The 27,114-nt window shown below is 40.8% G+C and overlaps 2 protein-coding genes across 8 annotated transcripts in view; one reads left to right on the plus strand and one right to left on the minus strand.

The window, feature by feature from the left end:
- Positions 1 to 27,114, plus strand: part of LOC132832539 (trafficking protein particle complex subunit 3-like) — a 196,706-nt gene that overhangs the window by 74,655 nt on the left and 94,937 nt on the right. For 3 of the 5 annotated variants that reach the window (XM_060850660.1, XM_060850644.1, XM_060850652.1), the window contains exon 6: positions 6,797 to 6,924. In XM_060850660.1, the coding sequence (XP_060706643.1) occupies positions 6,797 to 6,853 (57 nt within the window). In that variant the 3' untranslated portion in view covers positions 6,854 to 6,924. Of the gene's footprint in view, positions 1 to 6,796; positions 6,925 to 16,659; positions 16,745 to 27,114 lie in introns of those variants that run through there. The other 2 variants (XM_060850637.1, XM_060850671.1) reach the window with 1 other exon arrangement.
- The window catches only part of dse (dermatan sulfate epimerase), an 86,142-nt gene continuing 68,683 nt past the window's right edge, over positions 9,656 to 27,114 (minus strand). For all 3 annotated transcript variants that reach the window (XM_060850590.1, XM_060850599.1, XM_060850607.1), the window contains 3 exons: positions 18,702 to 18,941; positions 16,694 to 16,901; positions 9,656 to 12,103 (listed from right to left, as the gene is read on the minus strand). In XM_060850590.1, coding sequence (XP_060706573.1) covers positions 10,351 to 12,103; positions 16,694 to 16,901; positions 18,702 to 18,941 — 2,201 coding nt within the window. In that variant the 3' untranslated portion in view covers positions 9,656 to 10,350. The remainder of the gene's footprint in view (positions 12,104 to 16,693; positions 16,902 to 18,701; positions 18,942 to 27,114) is intronic.

Genomic DNA, 27,114 nt, shown 5'->3' on the forward strand with positions numbered 1-27,114 from the left:
AAGATATATATCACCTGAGATAGATGCAATTTAGTAAATGGACGATTTAGTAAATAGTTAAATTACAATTGCCGGAATAGAGGTTCATTGCATTGATTCCAGAAATGACAATTTATCCAATGAAGAGAGATTGGACAATTTAGGCCTATACTCTCTGGAATTTAGTAGAATGTGAGATATCTAACTGCGATATATAAGATGATAAAGGGGTTTGGCAAAGTAGACATAAAGTGCATGTTTCCTCTTGTCTAGACCAAAAGGTCACAGATTTAGGATGAGGGCTAGCAAGTTTAAGACAGAAATGAGGAGAAATTACTTCTCTCAAAATATCATGACTCTGTGGAATTCAGGACTGCAGAGTGTGATGGATGCTGTGACACTGAATAAATGGAGGAGCAATCGATGGAGCATGTTAGAGGGGCTGAATTGCCTACTCCTGCTCCTAGTTCTTATGTTTTAATGCTTGAGAAGTGATTACTGTGCAAATGATTAGAATGGTAGGTGACAAGTGTCCAGTTCCTGATGGATTTTATCCTTTAGTCTTAAGATAAATAGCTAATGAGAAAGTTGATCTGTTGGTTTTTATTTTCTAAGATCCCCCAGATTAGGTGGAAGTTCCACTAAATTAAAAATTTTTTAATGTAACTCCTTCAGTCAAGAGGACAGACAGAAAGCACGAAATTACAATCTAGTTAGCTGAACATCCATTGCAGGGAGGATATTAGAAGCTATTATGAAAAACGTTATGGTAGCTCACTTTGAAAAGATCAAAGCAGTCAGACAGAGTCAGCAAGGCATTGTGAAAGGAAAATCATGTTCAGTGGATCCATTGAAGTTCTTCAAAGAGGTAACATATGAAGTGGATAAAGGAAACCAGTGGATATTCCATACCTAGATTTTCCAAAGGCATTTGATAAGCTGCCACATCAAATGTTGTTGCACAAAAAAATGCATCATGGTGTATATAGTACATAGTAACATATTGGCATGAATATACGATTAGTGTTATGTCTCCTTAGGGTAGTGCGCTGGAAATCAAGCCCTGGTATTCCTGAAGTTGTCACAAAAGTTCAAAATTTTTAAAAAGCATACAGAATTCCTCAATTTACCTCATCTTAGACCCAGGGTTTTCAGAAAGCATAGATCAAGTTACTGCACTTAACAAGAACGAGTATTCATTACAAATAAATGGACTTGAATTAAAGATAAATAATTATGAACATTTGGCATATAGAGTCATAGAGATGTACAGCACGGAAACAGATCCTTCAGTCCAACCCGTCCATGCCAATCAGATATCCCAACCCAATCTAGTCCCATCTGCCCGCACCTGGCCCATATCCCTCCAAACACTTCCTATTCATACACCCATCCTCTTAGATGTTGCAATTGTACCAGCCTCCACTACATCCTCTGGCAGCTCATTCCATACACGTGCCACCCTCTGCATGAAAACGTTGCCCCTTAGGTCTCTTCGATATCTTTCACCTCTCACCCTAAACCTATGCCCTCTAATTCTGGACTCCCTGACCCCAGGGAAAAGCCATTGTCTATTTATCCTATCCATGCCCGTCATAATTTTGTAAACCTCTATAAGGTCACCCCTCAGCCTCCGATGCTCCAGGGAACAGCCCCAGCCTGTTCAGCCTCTCCCTGTAGCTCAGATCCTCCAACCCTGGCAACATCCTTGTAAATCTTTTCTCAACCCTTTCAAGTTTCACAACATCTTTCGGATAGGAAGGAGTCCAGAATTGCACGCAATATTCCAACAGTGGCTGAACCAAGTCCTGTGCAGCTGCAACATGACCTCCAAACTCTTGTACTCAATACTCTGACCAATAAACAAAAGCATATCAAATGCCTTCTTCACTATCTTATCTACCTGCGACTCCACTTTTACAGAGCTATAAACCTGCACTCCAAGGTCTCTTTGTTCAGCAACACTCCTTAGGACCTTACCATTAAATGTATAAGTCCTGCTAAGATTTGCTTTCCCAAAATGCAGCACCTCGCATTTATTTGAATTAAACGCCATCTGCCACTTCTCAGCCCATTAGGCCATCTGGTCCAGATCCTGTTGTAATCTGAGGTAACCCTCTTTGCTGTCCACTACACCTCCAATTTTGGTGTGATCTGCAAACTTACTAACTGTACCTCTTATGCTTGCATCCAAATCATTTACGTAAATGACAAAAAGTAGAGGGCCCAGCACCAATCCTTGTGGCACTCCACTGGTCACAGGCCTCCAGTCTGAAAAACAACCCTCCACCACCACTCTCTGTCTTCTACCTTTGAACCAGTTTTGTATCCAAGTGGCTAGTTCTCTCTGTATTCCATGAGATCTAACCTTGCTAACCAGTCTCCCATGGGGAGCCTTGTCGAACGCCTTACTGAAGTCCATATAGATCACATCTACTGTTCTACCCTCAATCTTCTTTATTACTTCTTCAAAAAACTCAATCAAGTTTGTGAGACATTATTTCCCATGCACAAAGCCATGTTGACTATCCTGAATCAGTCCTTGTTTTTCCAAATACATGTACATCCTGTCCCTCAGGATTCCCTCCAACAACTTGTTCCACACTGTAAGTCTAATCTAAAAAAAAAACTTGCCTACCACTGAGGTCAGGCTCACCGCTCTATAGTTCCTTGGCTTGTCTTTACCACCCTTCTTAAACAGTGTCACCACGTTTGCCAACCTACAGTCTTCTGGCACCTCACCTGCGACTATCGATGATACAACTATCTCAGCAATAGGCCCAGCAATCACTTCCATAGCTTCCCCCAGAGTTCTTGGGTACACCTGATCAGGTCCTGAGGATTTGTCCACTTTTAACCCTTTCAAAACATATAACTACTAGTTAAAATGCAAACCCCCTTATATACTCTCCTTTACACTCAAAGATAGGCAGGAAGAAAACTATTGGTTTTATGAACAGAGGCAGTGACTGTGAAGATAGTTCACTTGTTAATGTTCACAGGGCTGCTGAGATGATTTTGTTTGTTGTTCAGAATATTGGTTCTCAATCTTCCTTCTCCGGATGCTTTCACTGGTTTTCAGGATACACATTGGTTGTAGGTATAGAAGGTCCCTGACTTAATAAAAGTTAAAGCTTACAACAACTACTGAACATAAAATAAACTGTTTATTTTTCAGCTTAAATTATTTTTTAAACTGCAAAGAACAAAAACAGCTCCCAGGCAAATAGTGGCTCTGTTAATTACTCTGTACTTTGTTTACAGCCCTAAGCTGCTCAGCTACCTGAAAACCAATCATATAGTTGTTGGCAGACAGAAGGCCTTCATCATCAATAACTGTTCACTAGTCCACAGACCAATCAGCTGCTTGTTGCCAGCTGAAGCTCCATTTGTGCATATCATTAGCTCCAGCTTATCTGTGTCTTATCCCACTACTGCCTGAACCTGCAATTGTAAAAACAGTGCTGACAATGATTGTCAGGTAATGTGTTTTTAATAAACATGCAGTAATCTTTCAGTATTCTTTGGTTTTAACACTTATTTTCCATTTCAGTCTGCAAATAAACATACAGAAAAGATATGTTCTTTATATTAGCTAACTAATAGGAAACAGAGTAGACTAGGCATAGATGGGCAATTTTCTGATTGGTAAGATGTAATGAGTTGTGTGCCTCAAGGATCAATGCTGAAACCTATAAATGATTTGGATGATAGGACCAAAGTTATGGTTTCCAAACCTGGTGATAACATAAAGCTAGGCAGGCAAGTAGCACTGCTTGGACAGAGGCCCCAAACTGACAGGATTTTATTTAAATATTAAGTCTGATTCCAATGATATCATGAGATTCTGACCAGCTACATTAACTGGAAACTTGAGAAGAGGTTCAGTAATAGCTTTCTTGACAGGTGAAGGCTGCAGATACTGGATTAACAGCTCTGAGAGACATAGAGAAGTAAGTTTGCAATTTTTATTAGAATCTTTATCGAAAAGCTTGTTATTCAGCCAACTATGACAACAGCACTCTGGAAGTAGCCACATCTCTAGTTGTTCCACTACAGCTACAATACTGGCACTTTGTTGTGGAAAATTGACCAGAAATGACCTGTGCACAAAAAGCAGGATAAATCCAATCTGGCCAAAGATTGTCCTCTCCATCTCTCTACTCTCTATCAACAGCAAAGCGATGGAAGGGATCATCAATAGGGTTAACAAGCAATGCTTGCACAGAATAATCTGCTTACAGATGCAAAATGCTTTAAGGATGATATCAAAGATATGGTTTGTTAATAAACATTCAAAAGATGGGGGCATTGTTTCACTACTCCATTCACTCACAAACATTCTGGAAATTCAGGTAGAAAGAATTAGAGAGGGGATAGGTTATATATTTCAAGCTTTGGTAGATCCAGGAGTATTTTTCAAAAATCAGGGTGAGTTACAACTTCTCAGAGGTTAGTATGCAATAGTAGTTTCCTCAGAGAGCTGAGTTCAGTAGCTTATCCTTCCCACAGGCAAACTGAAGGCTTCTTTCAAACCAGCAACTTGCAAATAGTGGGAGGCAGGCTGCTTTGCCCGAAATGTCCAAGAAATGTATATTTAACCAATTCAACAAGATTTCAGTCATGTGATAAAGACAGTTATTCACCTCCAACTCTATACTGATTTAGTCCTTGCCCTCCCCTTCACTGTTTGATCACACAACATTGCCCTCTGATGAGAAGGGCACTGCTTGTCATTGGCCACTCAGGTGTTTCCTTTCTTCCTGGTGGTGGGAAATGAATACAGGGGAACCTCGATTATCCGAATAAAATGGGAAGGCAGTATTTTGTTCGGATACTCGATTATTTGGTTAATCGATTAAATGCCTTTCCTGTGGGGCCCGGAGTTTTTAAAGTATGCTCCCCGTTCAGGAGACTGCAGCAGCACACAGCATGCAAGACCCTGTCCCCCCAACACTGCCCCCCGCTAGCCACTGCCCCTTGCCCACCAACACCGTTCAACCCCACCCCCACCTCCTCCTCTCAACCCCACCCCCGCCTCTGAACCCACCCCCCAACCTCCACCTCCAAAACCCGACACCGCCTCCCAACCCCGCTCTCTGTGCCCAACCCCACCCCATGACCCCATCCAACCCCACCCTCCAACCCTGTCCAACACTGCCCTCTAATCTCCAACCCCGCCAAACACCACCCCCCTGCACCCTACCCCAACAACCCCGTCCCACGACCCCCGCAACACCACCCTCCCCACCCCCTATGTTGGCCCCTATCCACCCCTGCCTCCTCTCTGGGACAGCCAGGCTGTACACCAACAAGACTGCTGCAGCAGCTGCCTTTGTGTGATAAGTCCGCAAACAGCGCGTGCACACACAGCCACACACACAACTTTTTGACAGGTTCCACATTTGCCCTGTACAGGACAATGTTCAAGAGATTATCTAGAGAAGTAGGGGTTTAGGGTACACCCCTCTGTAGAAATCCAGGGAAAGTGTGGGGAGAGAGAGAGAGACAGAGAGAGAGAGAGAGAGAGAGAGCGAGGACGGGAGGTCAGTCAATTTGAGATGGTACCTATATAATCACTAAACAAAAGACGCAATCATTGTTGGAAACACGTCTTTGATATAACGTTCCATCGGGATCTCGAGATCTCCTTTGGATAATCCGATTTTCAGATAATTGGTATTCGGATAATTGATGTTCTTCTGTAAAGATTTATGCACCTGTTGTCTTTCACTGTGTCTCATACCAGCACATACGCACACATCGTAGGTGCTGGGGAAAATGTAAGCATTATCACTGTTAGACAGTAGTGTGGGGGAAAATGAAAAAGGAAAAAATATATAACAAGAAAACTTTCTCCTCTGCTAAAAACAAAAATTAACCAGGAGTTAGCATCTCCTCAGTTGGGGGCACTGACTCTGTGCTGGCTGGGCCACAGGCAGGGTGTTCTTGATGATACTGTTGCTAGTTTCTGTGTTTTGAGGAGGAGAGTTTCTTTTTCTTTCCCCCCTTTTCCATGGAAGGCACTTGTTCTTTTTGGTTTTCTTTATTGTTTTTTTGTGAAGAAGAGAAAAAATAAACGCAGCTATTTCAGGTGTTGAGGGTCCATCTCAGTGGGCAATTGGAGGGTCGTTAAGCTAACATCATTGCTTTACTTCCCCTATAAGAGTTTCCATTGTGAGGTCATGAGGTGCAGCAAAAGCATTAACATCTATTTTTCTGTAATACATCTTGATGCTTTCCTTTGTCCAGAATTGGATGGAAGAAGACTATTTGTCTCCACATCCTGTTGGTCAGCTTTAGCTGGAATGTCTGTTTCTGGAATTACAATCATGTGAGCATCTATTTTAAGAGACCAGCAATAAATGACTTCTTCTGCATGTTGCTATAAGTGTACAAACATTTGGGAAGAGTTCTTGTCATGAGCTGTTTGTCTTGCAACTAAGGACTGGACAGTCAGGGAGGATAAAGGAAGGAGGAAGCAACCTAGAGTTGAGCTGTCTGTGAAGAACTCACTTGTGGAAGATATTATTGATCAAACTCAATTCCATATTCCTATTGAGGAGAAAGTGAGGACTGCAGATGCTGTCCATTTTTAAGATTTAAAAACAGAAATTAAAGAGATATAGTTTTCCTTTGGATTTCTCTTCATGCACTCCAGTCATAGCATAATCTCCTTCTCTCATCCCACTCGCCCTTCTGATTTACATGTTACAGATGGTGTAAGTGTGCCATCTAACTTCCCACAAACCCATCACCGTCCCCCTCACCATTTTGAACCACAAACATCCCATTTTGTCTTTTTTTTCCCTTTCAGATATCTGAGAGTTGTTATTTCATCCTTGAAGGAACACCAAGAAGGTGGTCAGACTGAAGATCCAGCACCATCACCTGATTTCAATCACCAGCATAGATGCTGCACATGTCATTGAAGATAAATTAGAGGTAAGATCTGCTTGTGTTGGTTAGCTAAGTTAGCTGGAAAGCTGTTTGGATAAAGAGTAATACCACCAGTGCAGGTTCAGTTCGTACACTAGCAAAGGTTACCATGAAGGTCTCTCCTCCTCAAACCCTCCCCTTGCCTGGGACTTGATAACACTCAGGTTACATCACCACCTTCCATTTCTCTCCAATGTGGTGGCTTCACCTTTCATTTATTGTATAAAACAATTATTTATGATCCATGACAGAGAGAGTAATGTGTGAAGAAGGGCTTATGCCCGAAACATCGATTCTCCTGCTCCTCGGATGCTGCCTGGTCTGCTGTGTTTTTCCAGCACCACATTTTTCAACTCTAGTCTCCAGCATCTGCAGTCCTCACTTTCTCCTCAATAGGAATATGGAGTTGAGTTTGATCAATAATATCTTCCACAAGTGAGTTCTTCACAGACAGCTCAACTCTAGGTTGCTTCCTCCTTCCTTTATCCTCCCTGATTGTCTTGCAACTAAGGACTGGGCAAACAGCTCATGACAAGAACTCTTCCCAAATGTTTGTAGACTTATAGCAACATGCAGAAGAATTCAATCTGCAACTGAACTGTGAATAGTCAATGACCCCTTTAAATAGTGTTGTTGGTGGCTCCTTCCTGTTGCTGATAATAGGTTTAGAAATGTGAGGTTAAGACTTGGCGTCAGTAGAACCTTTAAACTCTAAAATGTTGTCACGAGCACTGCAGTGACATTCATGTGGATTGGTCTCATGGTCTGCCTGTTCTATATTTTACTGGTTATCATTCACTATACATGCTCAATTCTCTCACCAGTATGGAGTCTGCTATAATTCACCTCACAAGAGGGCACGTGCACTGCACAATGTCATAGTGTAGCTCAGTTCTCCGCTTAATCTGTCTGGTTTGAGTTAAAACATATATAAAAATCTGTTACTGTGGATGAAGAGAAAATTACAGGCTACAGAATAGTGGGAATGAAATAGAGGATAAGGTTTGAAAGAGGTTTTAAAAAAAAAACAGGATTTTTAATAATGAAGCACTCAACATCGTAGTCTGCCTTAGGGCAGTTAAAGGAAATCTGTGGTCAAAATGTATAGTAGTTCTGAGAATGTCAATTCTGTAATTAGAGTACTACAATTTTAACAATGAATAACCCTGTACTGGGTTTGGCTCTAGATAAAATATGACATGGAAAATCTGGTCAGGAAGCGGGTTAATACACAAGCTTACTGGTTTTATGCCAAGTTGTTGTTTCCAGGTCAAACTCTAAAACTACATGTATTTCATAACCCTTGTGATGGATACTTCTTTGTGTCACCAGGTTTATTTGCCCTGCAGAAACAAAACGTCTTGGAAAATGCAACATTCAGGGTACACTCAGCTCAGAGGGATATTGCATTTGTCTGTTCCAAAATATATTATTTCCATGCGATTCTGCCCAGAAATTCGCAATTACAGAGCTAGTCGTAAAGTTTTCAGTAGGTCCCTCAGACCTTGTCCAGGGTGACAGGAGAGGTTTACAGGACAATCGGGGATATGTGAGAATTCAGGCAGTAATAGCAAGTAGAAAAGTTGAAGGAGATAGAAGACAGAGAAATGAAGTTGAACATCCAGTACACCTTGTTATCTGCACAACGTAGGACAGAGTCCTGATAGACATGATGAAATGCGGATACAGATCTTAAGTAATTCTCCTAAGTACCTCAACAGACCACGGTATCAGATCAGAAGAGTCAATGAGGACAAGAGATGGAATCTGGGGCTGACCTCACAAGTACACAGACCTGTGGGTAGATATCCATGGAGTACACAAATACACGGTTCAAAAATATGTCCAATAAGAAAGTTACGCTTTGAATGTAATTTAGTTGCAGGTAAAACTCTAAGGATTGTTTATAAATACATGCTGATGGTGGGGAGTCTTACCTATTGGATGTGCATATCAGAAATTCAGATATGCTTATTATGTTTTTCCACAAATGGACGCAAAAGCATGGAAATGATAACAGCATTTGCTTCCATTTGTCGGTGTACCAGACAGGTGAGTTTACTCACTGATGCGATAGACTGGAAATTAGATTAGTAATTTTGAAATTATGGTGAATAACTTGGAAAGCTGAAAGCAAAAGGCAGATTATGTGCAACCATTTTAAGTGAATTGCTTCAGTCTCAAAATGGATATGGCACATATGGAATTTTGAAGTATTTAATCGGGTTTCATAAGACTTCCCATGGTAATGAACACACTGTATTGAGGAAGGTTTAACGATGAGCACAAATATGATTACAAATCCATGGATATTTTGTGGATAGCTGGAAGGGAGTTTTTGTTTGGAGTGTGGGGGTGGTTGAAGCAGTTTATATTTGTGTTCTTCATGAATCTTCGCAGTTCACCTCTTTCACATCCATTTATTTAGATGGCTTTCACAATAAGTAAGGGTTTTGATGTTTCCTGATTAAAACATTTTAAGGGGCATCACAAACTGACAGGAGGATCGTGGAAGATTGCAAGAGTCACTGAATAAGGGATAGTTGGCAATGCAGAGAAATGCAAAGAAGCATGATTATAGGAAGGAAATACAAGATAATTTTCTCACTGCAATCCAACTGAGCAGATTTTAATACCCGATGCATAATTGACCATATTCTACTCATTAAAAACAATGGATCATAGCTCAAAGAAACATTTCTTGGATTTTTAAAATAATTGCTTAAGAAACGCTTAATAACATTTGTGCTTTAATGATTGATCATGAAAAGAATAACAAACTGAACAAACCAGCTGAAGTTAATAGACACATCATATGCATAATTATTGCTGTTCACTGAAATGTCACCAGCAATCACAGGAATCCACACACTACAACACCAAACATTCAAAAGTAAAAAGAAGCTACTGGTCCACCATTTACAGATAAGAGCATCAAACCAAAATATTTAAAAGCAATGGGCTTGTTCAAATAATTGCACGTTTTTGTTCAGTTGATCCAACCTAATGAAGGGAAGCCTCCTTGTGGATAATGAAGATTTACAGGATATCAAGACTTCAGATTCATTGCAATACCCTTGGAATGGGAATGAAGGCAAGTGCAATATGAATAACAAAAGAAACAAAATGCTGTTTTATTCAACAAGGAGATGAAATACTAATAACAAAAGAAGCTGTGCAATGAAGCATTGTCACACAGCTGTCCTGCGAAACATATGATGAATGATTAGGATGGCAGATTATAAGAGTTAAAAGGTCATTCCATTAATCTGCAATTTTGAGAATGATTCATCAAATCTTTGGCTTTCTTATTAAATATCTCTCATAAAAATCAGTTAAAATGTATTTGCAAACCTTGTATTTGCATTAAGCACTCAGGTGTGTAACCTTACTGCATATTTATTCAGTCTTTCACAAGTTGGCTTCCTTGGTCTAGCACTGTGCTTGAGAACAAGAGGAGTACAAGCAAAGCAGGACAAAGCTATCTAATAGGAGCACAGCATAGAGAAATCTTTGGGTGTGCAAGCTTGGAGCTTTCTGAAACCGAATTAACTGTAATGCTAAGAGGAAAAAGAAGGTTGCAATGTTTAAAATTAAGAAGACTCTTGTGTAGGAAGCTGATAAGGATTGTGCAGTGCTTCGAACAGTGGCTCCTGGTTTCACAGAACCACTTTTTACATGTTTGTTTGAACCTCGTTCTGGTTTCATATCAGAAAAGTCTGTTAAGTCAACAGTTTCCCCCATGTCCTCACTTCTTTCATTGGAAGTTTCTTCTTGCATTCGCTGCAGCAATTTCTTCCGCTCTCTTTTCTCATTTATTTCAATTTGTGCAAAAATATCGGGAAGGTTATTGGGAAACTTATCACCACCACCTTTTCCTTTTCTCATTTTTTTGGCCTTGGCTTGTCCAAGCGAGACAGAAAATAACTTTTCAACAGCTTCCTCTGTCTTCTTTTGGTCTGATAGTTTTAGAAGACGTTCGGCTGTCTTCCGGAAGTTATCAGTGTTCAGAACTCGAGCCAAGGTCTGCTTTTCAAGTTGCTGAAACACTGGTTTTGTATGCTGAAGATTTTCCTCAACAATATTCACATAATCTTTCACCTCCTGCACTGAAGTATCCCTGATTGCAGAAGTTCTATCAAACACAATCTTTTGATGGTCAGCTAGTACCATAGCAAACAGTGGTTTCACAGCAGTTTCCCCTGTTAAGAGATAAACTGTATAGGTTTTCTCATTTGTTGCTAGATAGATATCTACCCGATTTGAATCTCCTCGAATGCTAAAGCTTTGAATCTTCACAGAAGGTCCAAAGAAAATATAGGCTGCTCTAGTGACTGGGTACCTCAGGGTAGTTGTAACATTCACATAGTACGTTCCATTATATGGATATTCACGAGGATAAGTCTTGAATGCCAGTCCAGCCTTTTCACTATTGCCTTTATCGTCCATCCAGAACATTGTGTACTGGCCATCTTCTTGTCTAATAAATGCTCCATTCACTCCGTCTTCAGATATTTCCTCAAAAGCCACAGCTGTGTTATGGAAAAATGCACTCATTTTTTCAAGCGGGCTATCTTCTGCCAAGTGGATTTGATCTACCAGGAGTAAAAGCTGGGGTTGCAGAAGGAAAAGGTTCCTTTGGAAACTCTTCAGTTTCAGGCTCGGACTGTAAGCTCCCACTGCCTCTCCGCTGATAAAGACCACACCATTCTGCTCCAAAGCTGCTGTCACCTGGCCACGACACTCCCCAGAGATCCCTTGCTTATATTTCAACCACTTGGAATTGCATGCTTCTGTCACCTGCCCTTCCCAAGGGGTGAAACAAGCGCCTGCTGTGGCTGGAGAGAACATTAAAGCATTGTTGAGAAAGGTGTATTTTGGGCCGTACAAAGCCTCGGTGATGAAAGGTACCCCGTTAGGTGCGAACGTGAAAGAATTCTGGTCAGGATGTTCATGGCCAGCATTAAAATTCTTCCATCCATTAATCCACTGTGAATATTTCTTCTGATGAACTATGTCATAGATTGCACGTCCTCCAAGTTTACCCGACTTGAAGGACAGGAAAGGTTGGTTAACTCCTGCTGGTAAAGCCCCCCCATAAGTTACAACACCCCAGTCTTCAAAATAATGTAATGTTGGTATCCCATAATCCAGAGGTGGCACTGGAGTCAAGGAGCCATCATACCTGGTAACAAATAGAAAAAAGACTGAAACTACTTTAACAGTAATGTGATGTTAGAAATGATTATTATCTACTTCTTCAAATATAAATTTTGATAATATTTTGCCAACAGAATGTTTCTGTTTCCTTTACACCAATTGAGTTCTTTCACACTTCTGAAAGCCAATAGAATTCGCGAGGGCAACTAGTGACAGGCAATAAATGGTAGCCAGCCAGTGATGCCTGTCAAGTGAATACAAAAGTGTATAACCCAGCTAGATGCTGAGTAAAACTCTCTACTGTGTCCAAAAATGTGCCTCAACTTGCACTTAAGAACAACACTTAAGAGTCATAGAGATGTGTAGCATGGAAATGGACTCTTCAGTCCAGCTCGTCCATGCCAACCAGGTATCTGAAATTAATCTAGTTCCATGTGGCAGCATTTGGTCCATATCCCTCTAAACCTTTCCTATTCATCCAGATGCCTTTTAAATGCTGAAATTGTACCAGCCTCCACCACTTGACTACACTGAAAGTGTGCAATAAATGTAAGTTATCGTTGAAAATTAAACGGCTGGAAATTTGAATTCATCATCTCACAAAATCAGTTTAAAAGTACAGATGTCCTGGATTTTGATATTACTAATGACAAGCATTGTTGAGAACAAAGATTACTTTAAACTAAATAACAAGAACTATATATGAAACCTCATGTTTTCTTTATATTTGTTCAAGGAGTGTGACATCTGTTGGTTTCCATTCCTAACTGTCCTTAAACTACCTTCATCTGCTGCAGTCCATGGGGTATAGATAGACCAACCATCCTGTAAAGGTGGCATGATATTGTCAGTCAATCAGTGACATGATAGGGATTATAATACACCAAGAATCCATGCAGAGAAACTGGCTTGGGCACACTTTTATAAGAAAATGTGCTTGTAGGAGATATTATGAGGGAACAATTAGGGAAAACAAAAGATTAAAAAGGAAGGAAGTAAATACGAGTATTGGATGACTTGAAGATGTTTTGGGAAATGAAGAAGAATGGAACAGAGTAGCAAGATATAGACAGGCTCTGATTGAAGGATTTGCCATTGAGTAGAACATGTATGATGACAATGATGATCATTGTTATGACGCAATAAGTTATTTTAAGATGGTATAAATGTGACTAAAATAAGGATGCCGTGTATTGCAGCATAAGAAGGAAGGGACAAAATGTTCTCCTTTTGTTGGTCACAAGATTTGAGTAAGGAGGCCTTGTAATTATGGGGGATGCTGCTGTACCTGAACAAACCCAGGTTCCTGCCTCAAGAAAAATGAAGTTCTGGCAAAAAGGTGCACAGTTGACCTTCCTGACTCATTGTTCATTGAGTCATCAGTGGCCAGTTCTGGACCAAATACTTGATCGAAGGAATAAGTACTGGGGGTGGGGGGGGGGTGCACACCGCACTGAGATCGATCTCACTGCTCCCTGCATCCTTCACTCCAGTAAGCCTCTCCCATGTCCTGGATCCTATATGTTCGAGACCTCTAGCTGGTGAGGGGTGGGAAGGGTAAGACCATATGATGTAGGTGTGGAAGTAGGCCATTCAGCCCATCAAGTCTGCTCCGTCATTGATTGGGATCACAGCTGATATGATAATTCTCAACTCCACTGTCCTGCCTCTTTATATAACCATTGATTTCCTTACTAATAAAAATCTGTCTATCTCAGCCTTGAGTAAACTTAACCTTATTCACTTGCATAGCCTTCTGTGTAAAGAATTCCACAGATACATTACCCACTCAGAAGAGATTTCTCCTCATTTGTCTTAATTGGGTGACTTCTTCTAAGATTATACCCTTTGGTCCTAGATTCTCCCATAAGAGGAAACAAAATTTCTGCAACTATCCTGTCAAATCCCAAAGAATCTGAAATATTTCAAAAACAAAGCCTCTCATTCTTGTGAACTCCAACGAGTACAGGCTCAGCCTTCTCAATTTCTGCTGAAGATGCAGTCCCTTCATACCTGCTAGCAGACTAGTGAAACTTCTCTGGACTGCCTTCAATGCTAGGATATTTCTACTCTCATAAGGGGCCCAAAACTCTTCACAGTATTCCAGTTGTGGTCTGACTAGTGCTTGTATAGTTTTAGCACAGTGTTCCCACCTTTAATTTTTCATTCCTTTTGGAATGAAGGATAGCATTCCATTTACTTTCCCTAGTAACTGAACTCAACTAGTAACCTTTTCTGATTTATGCACTAGAGCTTCCAAATCCCTGGTGTAATTTTCTGCAATCGTTCTCCATTTAACTATTACGCAACTCCTTTATTCTTCCTGCCAAAGTGCATAAACTCTAATTTTCCCACATCACATTCCATCTGCCAAGTTGTTTTGCCCACTCACACAATCTATCTATATCCTTCTGCAAACTCTCTTTCATCCTCACTACTTACCTTCCCATTTATTTTTGCGTCATCTGCAAACATGACTGTATTAAGTTCACTTTCCTCATCCAAGTCATTAAAATTTATTATAAACAATTGTAGGCCTCAGTACTGATTGCTGTGACACTCACCAGCTGCAGGTTGCCATCCTGAAAATGCCCCTCTTATACCAACTGTTTTCTATTAACCAATTCTCTATCCATGATAATATTCTACTTCCAACAAACATGAGCTCACCTTATGCCTAACTAATGCTACCTTATCAAATGTCTCCTGAAAATCCAATTATATTACACCCACTGCTTCCCATTTATCTATCCTGCTACTTGAGTTCCTCAAAGACTTCCAATACATTTGTCAAACACAACTTCCCCTTCATGAATTCACGCTCACTCTGCTTGATTATATATTATAAAACAGAACATTTAGAAATATATGTTATAACATAAAATAAACATATGTAAATCTAACTGGCCTTCTTTCTTGAAAAGAGGTGCTACATTGGCAGTTTTCCAATCCTCTGAGATTTTCCAGAAGCTAATAATTCTTGGAAAATTACTACCAGTGCATCCACTATCTATAATTACTTCCTTTAATGTTCTAGAATGCATCAAGTCAGTTTCAAAGGTGCTATTTGTCTTTTGCTCTATTACTTTCCCTAGCACCACTTCTCTAGTAATTTGATTTATTTCGTCGCCTCCTTTTGTCCCTTGATTTTTTTCATATTTTTGAGAATCTATTAGTATTTAGTATTTTTGTCACACTATTGTGAAAACAAATGCAAACTATTTATTCAACTCCTCTGTTATTTCCCGATTCCCCATTATTGTTCCCACAGCCTACATTTACTTTGGCCTCCCTCTTCCTTTTTATTTAATTGGAGAAGCTCTTGCTATCTGTCTTGATATTATTCACAAGTTTACCTTCAAAGTTTATCTTCTCCCTCTTTATTATTTTTCAGTTTTTTTTGGTGGTTAAAACTTTCCCAATCCTTTGGCTTACCATTAATCTTTGCAACATTGTATGTTTTTTTTTCTTTCAAATTACTGTTTCGTTAACCACGGTTGACTTATCTGCTTCCTTTAGTGCTTCTTTCTCTTTGGAATATACTTTTTTCTGAGAGGCATGACTATTTCCTCAAATGTCTAACACAGTTCCCAAACAGTCTTTCATGTTAAGCTCCTTCCCCAATCCACTCTCTGTCCTCAGTCCTTTGTAATTACCCTTGTTTAAGCTTCGCACAGTTGTTTCCAACTGAAGTTCCTTCTCTCAAACTGAACGCCAAATTCTAACATGTTATGGTCACTGTTTCCTAGGAGGTCTTTCACTCTGACATTCAATCTGCCACATTACACATCACCAAATACAAAATAGGTTGATCCCTAGTTGGATCAGCAACTTATTGTGCTAAGAAGCATGCATTTTCCTGTGGACAGCTCTACCAACTTGATTATCCCAATCAGCATGAAGATTAAAGTCATCCCTGACCAACATATTTCCTATTATACATGCTCTCATTATCTGCTGAATGTCCTTGTGTTAGAAGCCATGATGCTGCTGCTGGCTAATCTCTCTAGGTGGGACTTCTCTCCTGGCAGTTTTGATTCCAGTGCAGGGTCCACTGGTAGACTTGGCTCTGGGATTCCACATAATGTCCAAGAGAGGGAGTGGGCTTCATACATCTTCACCAAAGCCCCTCATGCAAAGATGTAGATAAAATGATGGGCAAATGTGAAAGTACAACACTGGACTTGGTGTCTCAAATATCAAGTTAGCTGCCATGCCACAAGTTATTTTTGCTGTGCCATTCATCATGCTGAAGGCAGGTGCAAACTACATCTCCGATGAAGAAACATGTAACCTTTGGAGGTCAGGGAATAAGTGCTCAGAAATACAGGGCTTGATTCCCAAAAGAAGTGGGCTCTGGAGGTTAAAGCTCTGCACTTTCTACTGTTGGAGGCACCATTCCATAAAGCACAATCTGTACCAGTCATGTGGTGAAGGGTATGGTGAGAGCACTATCATTTTATAGTGAGTGTTGCTTGCCATGCTGTCATGGGGCTGTCCGAGTATTTGCTAGAGAGTGCTCAAATTTATACATGCAATTTAATAATCACTCACTAGCCTTTCTTTTGCATTGTACTCCAGATAATTCCATTCACTCAATTGACTACCAGCTTACCACAGAAATTCAGTATGGAGTGTGCACCATCTCTGTCCTTTGGCTGGTGTGCCTGGTCCCTCCTGTATTCGATACTTTCTGATCTGCTCTGCTAACCAGTTACCGCTGCCATTGCGCATTACGTAGGCATCCAGAAACACCAGTTGACTCTCAGGACCATAGAACCAGTTGTAATTTGAATCAGCAATGGCGACAGTCCTTTGAAAACCTAGAAAATATTATCCAAGTCAAAATTCAAAGAGAAACCACACAGCCAAGAAAAAGTAAACTGAACATTGCTCTCCAAATTGTCACTGAAAAAGCTGGAGCAGCAAAATGAAAGTTATAACTCGACTGAGCACACCAATGTCACTCAAGCCTCAAGTGAAAACCTCATTCATTTGATGACAGTTTGGATATTTCAGGATTATTCAGCCTTTTGTCCAGTTTACTGATATGTAAGTACTTGTCCAAATGTCTTGATAGTTGATTAAAGTTGCATCTATCCTATGTTGTGCTATTTACACTAGGATGATATTACTGTGTTAATATTTAAACCTTTATGCTGTTTTATATCAAGTCCTGAATGTCAAATAACTAAGTTGCTTAGATTGTTATCAAATTGCTATTGTGAATGTATCTTCTTAAGGTGAAAAATAAACAGAATGTCATGAACATCGATTGATCAAATCAATCACATGAAATCAGATTCTTTCCAGGCAGACATACCAACTCGTAACATATTGAATAACCATGAAAGGAACAGTCCACAATGTAATACCCTTTATAGGGGAATAAAACTAGTGTGATATGCCAATTATCAATATGTGCTCCTGGTTGTTGTGATTCCTATCAGGAGAGTGATCTTGTATTTAACTCCAATATCTACTGTTAATAACTTTCAGAAAATGGCTTAGAATGAGGCATCAGCAGACCACGAAGCTAAGACCTGCCTCCAGGGATGCACACATGATGATGGGGATCTACTGTACATATAAACTAAACTTTGAAATACTGAGGGAGTGGTGCATTGTCAGGTTGGTACAGGCAGGCAGGGCTTGATCAAAAACAATGTTCCAGAAAAATATTAAAGAAAGCACTTTATATCCCAATTTACCTGTCTGATGGACTCGGTTAACAGAAAAGAAACTGAGCAGGTTTCTGTAAAAGATCTATTATTTATTATTAACTACAGGCAAACCACTTTGCACACACAACATGTAACTCTACTAGTAGGCATCATAATCCTCTTTTAAACCCCTACAACAGATACAGACAGACACAAACAAACAAACAAACAATCTTCTGCAGTATTTATCACCCCTTAAATTCAACAACTTCACTTCCTTTAGATAGAATGCTCTTTTGAAAGAAGCAATGGTTTAATTAAAACAAAGTAAAATTTATTTGAATAGTTTTGGGGTGGCACGGTGGCTCAGTGGTTAGCACTGCTGCCTCACAGCACCAGAGACCCGGCTCCAATTCCAGTCTTGGGCAACTGTCTGTGTGGTGTTTGCACAGTCTCCCTGTGTCTGTGTGGGTTTCCTCTGGGTGCTCCTGTTTCCTCCCACAGCCCAAAGATGAGCAGGTCCAATGAACTGGCCATTCTAAATTAGTCAGAGGTAAATGTAGGGGAATGGGTCTGGGTGGGTTGCTCTTCGGAGAGTTGGTGTGGACTTGTTGGGCTGAAGGGCCTGTTTCCACACTGTAAGGAATCTAATCCAATCTAATCCTGGACAATCAGTTCTGTCTCTAATACTGATAGCAGCAGTTTCTATCCCAGTATAACTGTACACCCAGCCTCCAGGATCTGTTTCATCCCATGTCCTGTGGAATACCCTCTCAGTAGCGGAGATTGTGTGTTTACAATTACAGGAATTATTAGTACTAAATAAAGACCTAAATACCTCACAGCACAATGCATTTGGATAGAATCTTCCCTTTTTATGCCTTGCCACTTGTATCCAAGATAAAGCTACTTGTATGTGAATTACAGTTGAGATAATTTTATTCAATGTCGATATTTTACCTGGAAGCACAGTCCTATAGTAGAAAGCAAAATGCTGCTTGATCCAGGGGTGGTCAAAGTGGCTGATATTGAAGTGCTTTTGTACCAGAAACATGTACTGGAATAAGGATCTGGTGGTGTAACTGCCATAAGCCACACCTTCGTTCAAGGATCCATCTTTTATATCCTTCAGTAAAACCATTAACTTCTCCAGAACAGTAATGGCTTGTTTCGTCCATAAGTAAGCTTCTTGGAGATAACCTAGGATTCACAATAAGAAAGAAATAAAGCATTTAAGGGAAATCAATATCATACTGAAACTACAAATTCAGAAATAGCAACCCTTCAATAAAATGGTACCTTCAAAAACAAGTGTCAGATTCTTGTTTGATAAAAATTCATTTTAAAAATTGTACCAGAGGAAAGTGCTTGATTTTACTTTTAAAACAGTGGTTAATGTCAATGTTGGGAAAAATAACGAAAATTTTATTGGTAGAATAAATTATATCAGAAGGTGAATATGATCCAGTCATAAGGGATTTCAAAGGGAAAGTGTTGCATTTGAATCTGAAAGTATTAATTCTTGATTGAGTGCAGTAAGCAGTAGCCAATGTGACGATGCCACAAGACTTTTATAGAGCCAAAGAAATCTACAGCACTGAAACAGACCCTTCAGGTCAATTTGTCCATGCTGACCAGATATCCTAAACTAATCTAGTCCCATTTGCCAGCACTCAGCCCCTATCCCTCTAAATCCTTCCAATTCATATACTCATCCAGATGCCTTTTAAATGCTGCAATTGTACTAGCTTCCTCTGGCAGTCATTCCATACACGCACCACCGTCTACGTGAAAACATTCCCCCTTAGGTCTTTACGTTTTTCCACTCTCACCCTAAACCTAAGACCTCTAGTTCTGGACTCACCCCACCCCAGGGAAAAAACCTTATCTCTTTACCGTTTCCATGTCCCTCATGATTTTAAAAAGCTCTATAATGTCACTAGTTAGCCTCCACCGCTTTTGTGGGAGAGCAAAGTAGGGTTTCTTGGGAGACAAGTCTAAGGTTACCTCCTCCCAACAATTTTCATCATAACATACAGCCTGTTCTTATTCAAGCTGACCCTTGTTCCTTTCCCAAGTCCATTTGCAAGTCGCGTTGTATGCAAGTCAGAACACATGCAGGACAATATAAAGAAGCTGTCTGCAAGCATTGGAAATCTTCATATGTCAGATATTTAAAATTACACTCCTGTAAGGGTTCACGTTCGTAAATACAAGTGCTCTCAAGCTGGACATTCGTAAATTAGGATAACTTATAGCCTGTAAATAGTGACAGAGATGCATAAGTGACATCTTATTTACTTGACAAGATCGCTCTCCTTAGAGCAGAAGGCCACTACCCTCACACACATTAGACCATACACAAAGCCCTGAATAATATATGCACTTAGAAGATACAGATGGCAGCGCACACATCAGGAAGGTCTTGCTTGATCAACACCATTGAATTATTTAAGGAAGAAACAAAGATTAGACAAGAATCATGTGATAGTAGATGTAACAAAATTAAATTTTATATCCAGAAAAGATCTTTGATATGGTACCATTGAATGAATTAAAATTGGGAGCCAGGAAACAGACAGCAGAATTTCATGCAAGCTGGCTACAAAACAGTGAACAGAACATAGTGGTTAAAGACAGATACAGGTATCCCCCACTATCTGAAAACAGAACATTCCCAGGAAAGCTTTCATTTGGGCGGCACGGTGGCACAGTGGTTAGCACTGCTGCCTCACAGCGCCAGAGACCCGGGTTCAATTCCCGACTCAGGCGACTTACTGTGTGGAGTTTGCACATTCTCCCCATGTGTGCGTGGGTTTCCTCCAGGTACTCCGGTTTCCTCCCACAGTCCAAAGATATGCAGGTCAGGTGAATTGGCCATGCTAAATTGCCCGTAGTGTTAAAATAAGGGATAAATGTAGGGGTATGGGTTGCGCTTCGGCGGGTCGGTGTGGACTTGTTGGGCTGAAGGGCCTGTTTCCACACTGTAAGTAATCTAATCAAATCATTAGCCGAAACTGACGTAAAGTGAAGATGCATGATTTATATGGGAAATATTTCGCCATTATTCGTAAGAGTGAAAATCCTCTTCAGATTCATGAAAATGGATAAAAACGTAGGTCTTTCGTAAAAGCGAAATGGCATAAAGCAAATGTTCAAAAAGCAGGGGATGCCTGTTCCACAGGAATCGATATTGGGATCATTGACCATAGGCCAGCTGGTGTAAGTGGCTCGTTTCCATCCTGGACACTCAATGTACTGCATTTTGCAGCACACCACCGAGTGTGTTTGCAGTGGGAGGCACACAAAGTATAGGCCAGGTGACCAGCCACCTCCTTTCCACCATGCCCTGACTTATTCCCATAATGCCATGGCGAGTGTGATGAGGGCAATGGGGAAGTCACCCACTAGGCTTCCAACCTGCAGTCGTACTAAAAGCCTAAACTGCCAAGAGTATTGGAAATCAAAAGGATCTCAATCCCTAAAACTCTGGGCAAAGGCATATGTGCCAGTGTGTAAAAGCCTTAAAGTGTAGGAGGTATGGAGTTGGAAATGAAAACCAAATCTGGACCACAATTTTTTGGCATTATTTAACACACAAATAGATGATGGGTGAGCAGGTTGTTGTGCAAGTTACAAAGCAGAAGTGCTTTGGATGATCTCTAGTTATGTGGGGTAAATTGTGGAAATGAACTATGATTGTCTTGAAACATCAAGTCTACAGGTAACAAGGTTAGGAAGCTGTCAGTAGCAGATGATGTAAGCAGAGTGGGATGACATTGTGGAGTTGAGAAAAGGCAAAGTAATGCTCAAAGCTCTATAAAGATTTGCTTTCCATGTTGAAACAACTTAACCTTCTTCAGAGAACGAATTCACTCTTTGAAATGAAGTCACATAGGCACGAATTAGTTACAGTAAAAACTAACTACTGGTAACGCCAAGTGCTACTAGTCTAATCTTGACCAAAGGGCCTTTGTCATTTTTAGACTAAGATAATTTTAGAGTAAGTTTTTAAAAGAACATTTGATCAATGATTGCTTCCCAAAATGTTGGGCAAACTCTGTGGTATGATATATGAAATGAAAATATCACTGTCAAAATTGAACTGGAACTGTTGACTTTATTATCTATCTCATTTTTGCACACCCACCTCTAACAATAAACCCTTTGGCACAGATTTTGTTTCAGGTATCCGTCTCGCCCACTCCCCAAAGTACATAAGTTAGTATCTGAAGTTTAAATTTACTTAACAAGAGTGTTATCCAAGTTTAACAAAAGCACCCCTTTGGTGATCTGAACCAGTATTTACGTATTTTTATGGGTTTCTCCACTTTCAATCTTTTGAAAATTAGTGTACAAATGCCTGATTGGAGGCCAGATTAAGAATTGTCAGGCTACTATTTTTGAGTAGATTCATTTAATTGGTTCCATTTAATTTTTTTGTTATTACAGATACCAATCCCAAATGCTCTTGTGGTACAGGAGTAGAACCCCAACCTCTAGTCTAGGAGACCTGGGTTCAAGTCCCATCTGCTCCAGAAGTGTGTTATGACCACCTTCTTTAACTCAGCTTTTTGCTGAACCTTACTGATTATCTATGGTCCATTACTACATTTAACTCCATGGCTCTGAATATCAGGCCTTCCAACTGGTAGGAATGACCAAGTAGTTGCATAAAAATAATGAACCATCTTACAGAAGTAAAAGGCTTAATGCAATGTTGCTGCTCCTTATCCTGCATTTTTATTCATTTTTCATGGACTACTGAGACATCACGCTAATTCAGGTAGGGCCCCACTAGTCAGAAGCTAAATGACAGCAATGCAATTTCAAGGTGCCAGTTGATGGAGCAGGTATTGTGCAATCTTTACCAATTGATTCCAGACATTGAATGATCCCCCAGAAACAGGTTTATACCGTTTAAATTTTCAAACCTGTTCTGCCATTGAGTGAGATCATGCCTGATAGGAGCAGGAGTAGTTCTAATCTGCCTCTCGAGCCAGCTCAAACATTCTAAATCATGGCTGATCATCTACCTCAATGACATACTCCACATTATTCTTATACCTCTTGATATCATCAGTAACTAGAAATCTCTGAATCTCTGTCTTGAACCTATTAAACATCTGACCTTCCCCAGTCCTACGGGTCAGAGAAGTCCAAACATTCACCATCCTCTGACTGAACAGCTTCCTTCGCATCTCAGTGATGGAACTCTGTATATCCTGGTGCCCCAACATTCTTTAATGCTTTTGGATAAGAAAAATAGTTTTTATTCCCCCAATAGATCGAGCACTAATTGGCACCCATGAAAATTCTTTAGAAGAGTTTCCTAATTTCTCTCCTGAAAATTTGATTATTAGTCTACATCACACTCGTCCTAGACTTCATGCATTCTTTTTAGCAAAAGAGTCAAGCAAAGGAATAAATATCTCCCTGAATCAGAAGGTACTTTTCTGTATGAAGAGTAACAGAAAACTTGAAATGTTATCCTGAAGATCCACACCAATTTAAATCATTCTATTTTCTATATTTTATATTTTTAACGAGAGAGACTTGACAGTACAAAACAATGACCAAGACATGGATAAAATAGTACTTCATGATTCCCTGTGGAAACAGCATTAAAAAAACTGGGGAGATGGCATTATGGTAATGCCATTGAACTTGAATTTAAAATAAATTCCAAAGAAAAAAGTAAGTAAAACCTGGTTTAAATAATGGTAACCATAAAGGAATTGTCATCACCACCTCCCTCTGCATTCCACCAGCCAGCCCTAAAAAATACATCTGGTTCACTAATGTCCTTTAAGGGAGGAGATCTGCTTCATTGCCTTCCTTCATGACTCCAGATCCAGAGCAATGTGTTTGACTCTTAATTGCTGTCAAATTGACTCAGCATGCCACCTTTTTCCAGGTGCATTTAGAGACAGAAAACAGTGATTTTTAAAAAAAATTCATTTGTGGGACTTGGGTATTATTGGCTGGCCAGCATTGATAACCCATCCCTAATTGCCCTTGAGAAGGTGGTGGCCAGTTGCCTTCTTGAATCGCTGCAGTCCATTTGCTGTGGGTTGACCCACAATGCCGGTAGGGAGGGAATTACAGGGTTTTGACCCAATGACTGTGAAGAAACGGCAGTATATTTCCAAGCCAGGGTGGTGAGTGGCCTATAGGGGAACTTGCAGATGGTGTTACCTGCTGCTCTTGTCCTTCTAGATGGAAATTGTCATGGGTTTGGAAGGTGCTATCTAAGGATCTTTGGTGAATTTCTGTAGAGCATCTTGTAGATAGTACACACCATTGAACTCCATTGGAGGAGGGATTGAATGTTCGCAGATGTGGTGCCAATCAAAAAGGTTGCTTTGTCCTGGATGGTGTCAAGCTCCTTGAGTGTTGTTGGAGCTGCACCCATCCCTCACACTCCTGACTTGTGCCTTGTAGATGGTGGATAGACTTTGAGGTATCAGGAGGTGAGTTACTCGCCACAGTATCCCTAGTCTCTGACCTGCTCTTGTAGCCACTTTGTTTATGTGATGAGTACAGTTGAGTGTCTGGTCAATGATAACCCCCAGGATGTTGACAGTGGGGGATGGCAATACCACAATGTCAAGGGACGGTGATTAGAGTGTCATTGGTAATGGTCATTGTCTGGCATTTGTGTGGCATGGATGTTATTTACCACTTGTTGGCCCAAGCCTGGATATTGTCCAGATCTTGTTGCATTTCAGCATGGACGACTTCAATATCTGAGGAGTAACGAATGGTGCTGAACACTGTGCAAACTTCAGTGAACATTCCCACATCTGACCTTATGACAGAGGGAAGGTCATTGATGAAGCAGCTGAAGATTGTTGGGCCTAGGACACCACCCTGAGGGACTCCTGCAGAGATATCCTGGAGCACAGATGACTGACCCTCCACAACCACAATCATCTTCCTTTGCGCTTAGTATAATTCTAACCAGCGGAGTGTTTGCCCCTGATACCCAATGATTCCAGTTTTGCCAGGGCTCCTTGATGCCATACTCGGTCAAATGCAGCCTTGATGTCAAGGGCTGTCACACCCACCTCACATCTGGAATTGAGCTCTTTTGTCTATGTTTGAACCAAGGCTGTAATGAGGTCAGGAGCTGACCCTGGCGAAACCCAAACTGGGCGTCACTGAGCAGGTTGTTGCTGAGCAGGTGCTGTTTGATAGCACAGTTGATGACCCCTTCCATCACTTTACCGATTATGTAGAGTTGACTGATTGGATGATAATTGGCTGGATTGGATTTGTCCTTCTTTTTGTGTACAGGACATACCTGGGCAATTTTCCACAATGTCAAGTAGGTGCCAGTGTTGTAACTGTTCTGGAAGAACTTGACTAGGTGAGCGGCAAGTTCCGGAGCACACATCTTCAGTATTACTGTCAAAATGTTATCAGGGCTCATTGCCTCTGCAGTATCCAGTGCCTCCAGCCGTTTCTTGATATCACGTGGAGTGATCTGAATTGTTTGGAGACTGGTGTCTGTGGTGCTGGGGACCACTGGAGGAGCCCAAGATGGATCATCCTCTCAGCACTTCTGACTGAAGATTGTTGCGAATGTATCAGCCTTTTCTTTTGCACTGATGTGCTGGGCTCCTCCAACTTTGAGGATAGGGATATTTGTGGAGCCTCCTCCTCCACTGAGGTGTTTAATTGTCTACCATCACTCACAACTGGATGTGGAAGGCCTGCAGATCTTAGATCTGATTCATTAGTTGTGGGATCACTTACTCTCTGTCTGTCTATCACTTGCTGTTTGGCATGCAAATAGTCCTGTTTGGTAGCTTCACCTCATTTTTATGTATGCCTGATGCTGCTCATGACATGTCCTCCTGTACTTTCTGTTGAACCATGGTTGATCCCCTGGCTTGATGATAATGGTTGGATGTGGGATATACCAGGCCATGAGGTTGCAGATTGTGCTGGAGTACAGTTCTACTGCTGTTGATGGTCCATCGTGCATCATGGATGCCCATTCTTGAGTTGCTAAGTCGTTTCAAAGCCTGTCCCATTTAGCATGGTGATAGTGCCACGCAACACGATGGAGGTTATTCTCAATGTGAAGGCGATATTTCCTCTCCACACGGATAGTGCATTTACCTATACTGTCATGGACAGATGCTTCTGCAGCTGGCAGATTAGTAAGGATGAGGGTAAGTATGTTTTTTCTCTTGTTGGTTCCTTCACCACCTGTCGCAGACCCAGTTTAACAGTTATTTACTTTCTGACCCGACCAATATGAGCACCCGAAGTACATTTTGTGCTTTTGCCACCTTGAGTGCTTCTCCAAGTGTTGTTCAACATGGAGGAGTACTGATTCAGCAGCCGAAGGAGGACGGTATGTGGTAACCAGTGAGAATTCTACTTGCCCATGTTTAATCTGAAGCCATGAGACTTCATGGGGTCTGGAGTCGCGTCAAGAACTCCAAGGGCAACTCCTTCCTGACTGTATGCCACTGTGCCACCACCTCTGCTGGGTCCGTCCTGCCAGTGGGACAGGACATATCCAGGGATAGTGATGGTGGTGTCTGGAACATTGTCATACTCATGGAGTCATTACTCACAGACAATGTCAGGCTGTTGTTTGACTGATCTGTGAGACAGCTCTCCCAATTTTGGCACTAGCTCCCAGATGTTAGTGAGGAGGACTTTGCAGGTTCGACAGGGCTGTTTGTGTTTTGACGCCCATGAAAGGATCAAAAACAAAACTATTTAGGATAAGAACAGTTTCACGATTGTTGTACACCTTCTATCTGCTCATGGTTTCTTTTCACTTGACTTCTTGTTGTATCTCCTCCCAAAATCTTTGTGCTGTAATCCCAAAGTTGTGGTGCAGTTCTTAAAAATGAGAAACACTGAGCACGAGCTGAGACAATAAATACGGACAACATATTAAATGGCAACAATTCACCCATGGACAGTGCCAAAGCCTTCCTCAGCAAACAACCAACACCTAACAGTGACATAAATTCTGCTCCCATTTTAAAATTAACAAAGACCTCTGTAATAATGCAATCATGCAAATCCACTAAAACTAACTCTATGGCTGAGATGATATCAAACTGACACTAGATGGCACTCTTTCATGGGTATGGAGTGGCTCTGTAAGTCATTAAAGAACTTCTCCATGATTTTACTTCCTCTAAAATACTACCGCCTAAGGATAGTAATAAGGTTCCACTGAACTGATAGGGCATCCAGGTTTTGGAAAAAACAATATGGTCCTTTTGTTATTTAGTGGCCAGCCCAAACAAAAGCTCAGTGTCAGTGGTATGGAGAGATTTGCAGACAGGATACTGTTGACACATACAATAGCAGCAGCACACATGAAGCCCCTTAGTTG

This window comes from Hemiscyllium ocellatum, chromosome 3, assembly GCF_020745735.1.
Source record: "Hemiscyllium ocellatum isolate sHemOce1 chromosome 3, sHemOce1.pat.X.cur, whole genome shotgun sequence".
Lineage (NCBI taxonomy): Eukaryota > Metazoa > Chordata > Chondrichthyes > Orectolobiformes > Hemiscylliidae > Hemiscyllium > Hemiscyllium ocellatum.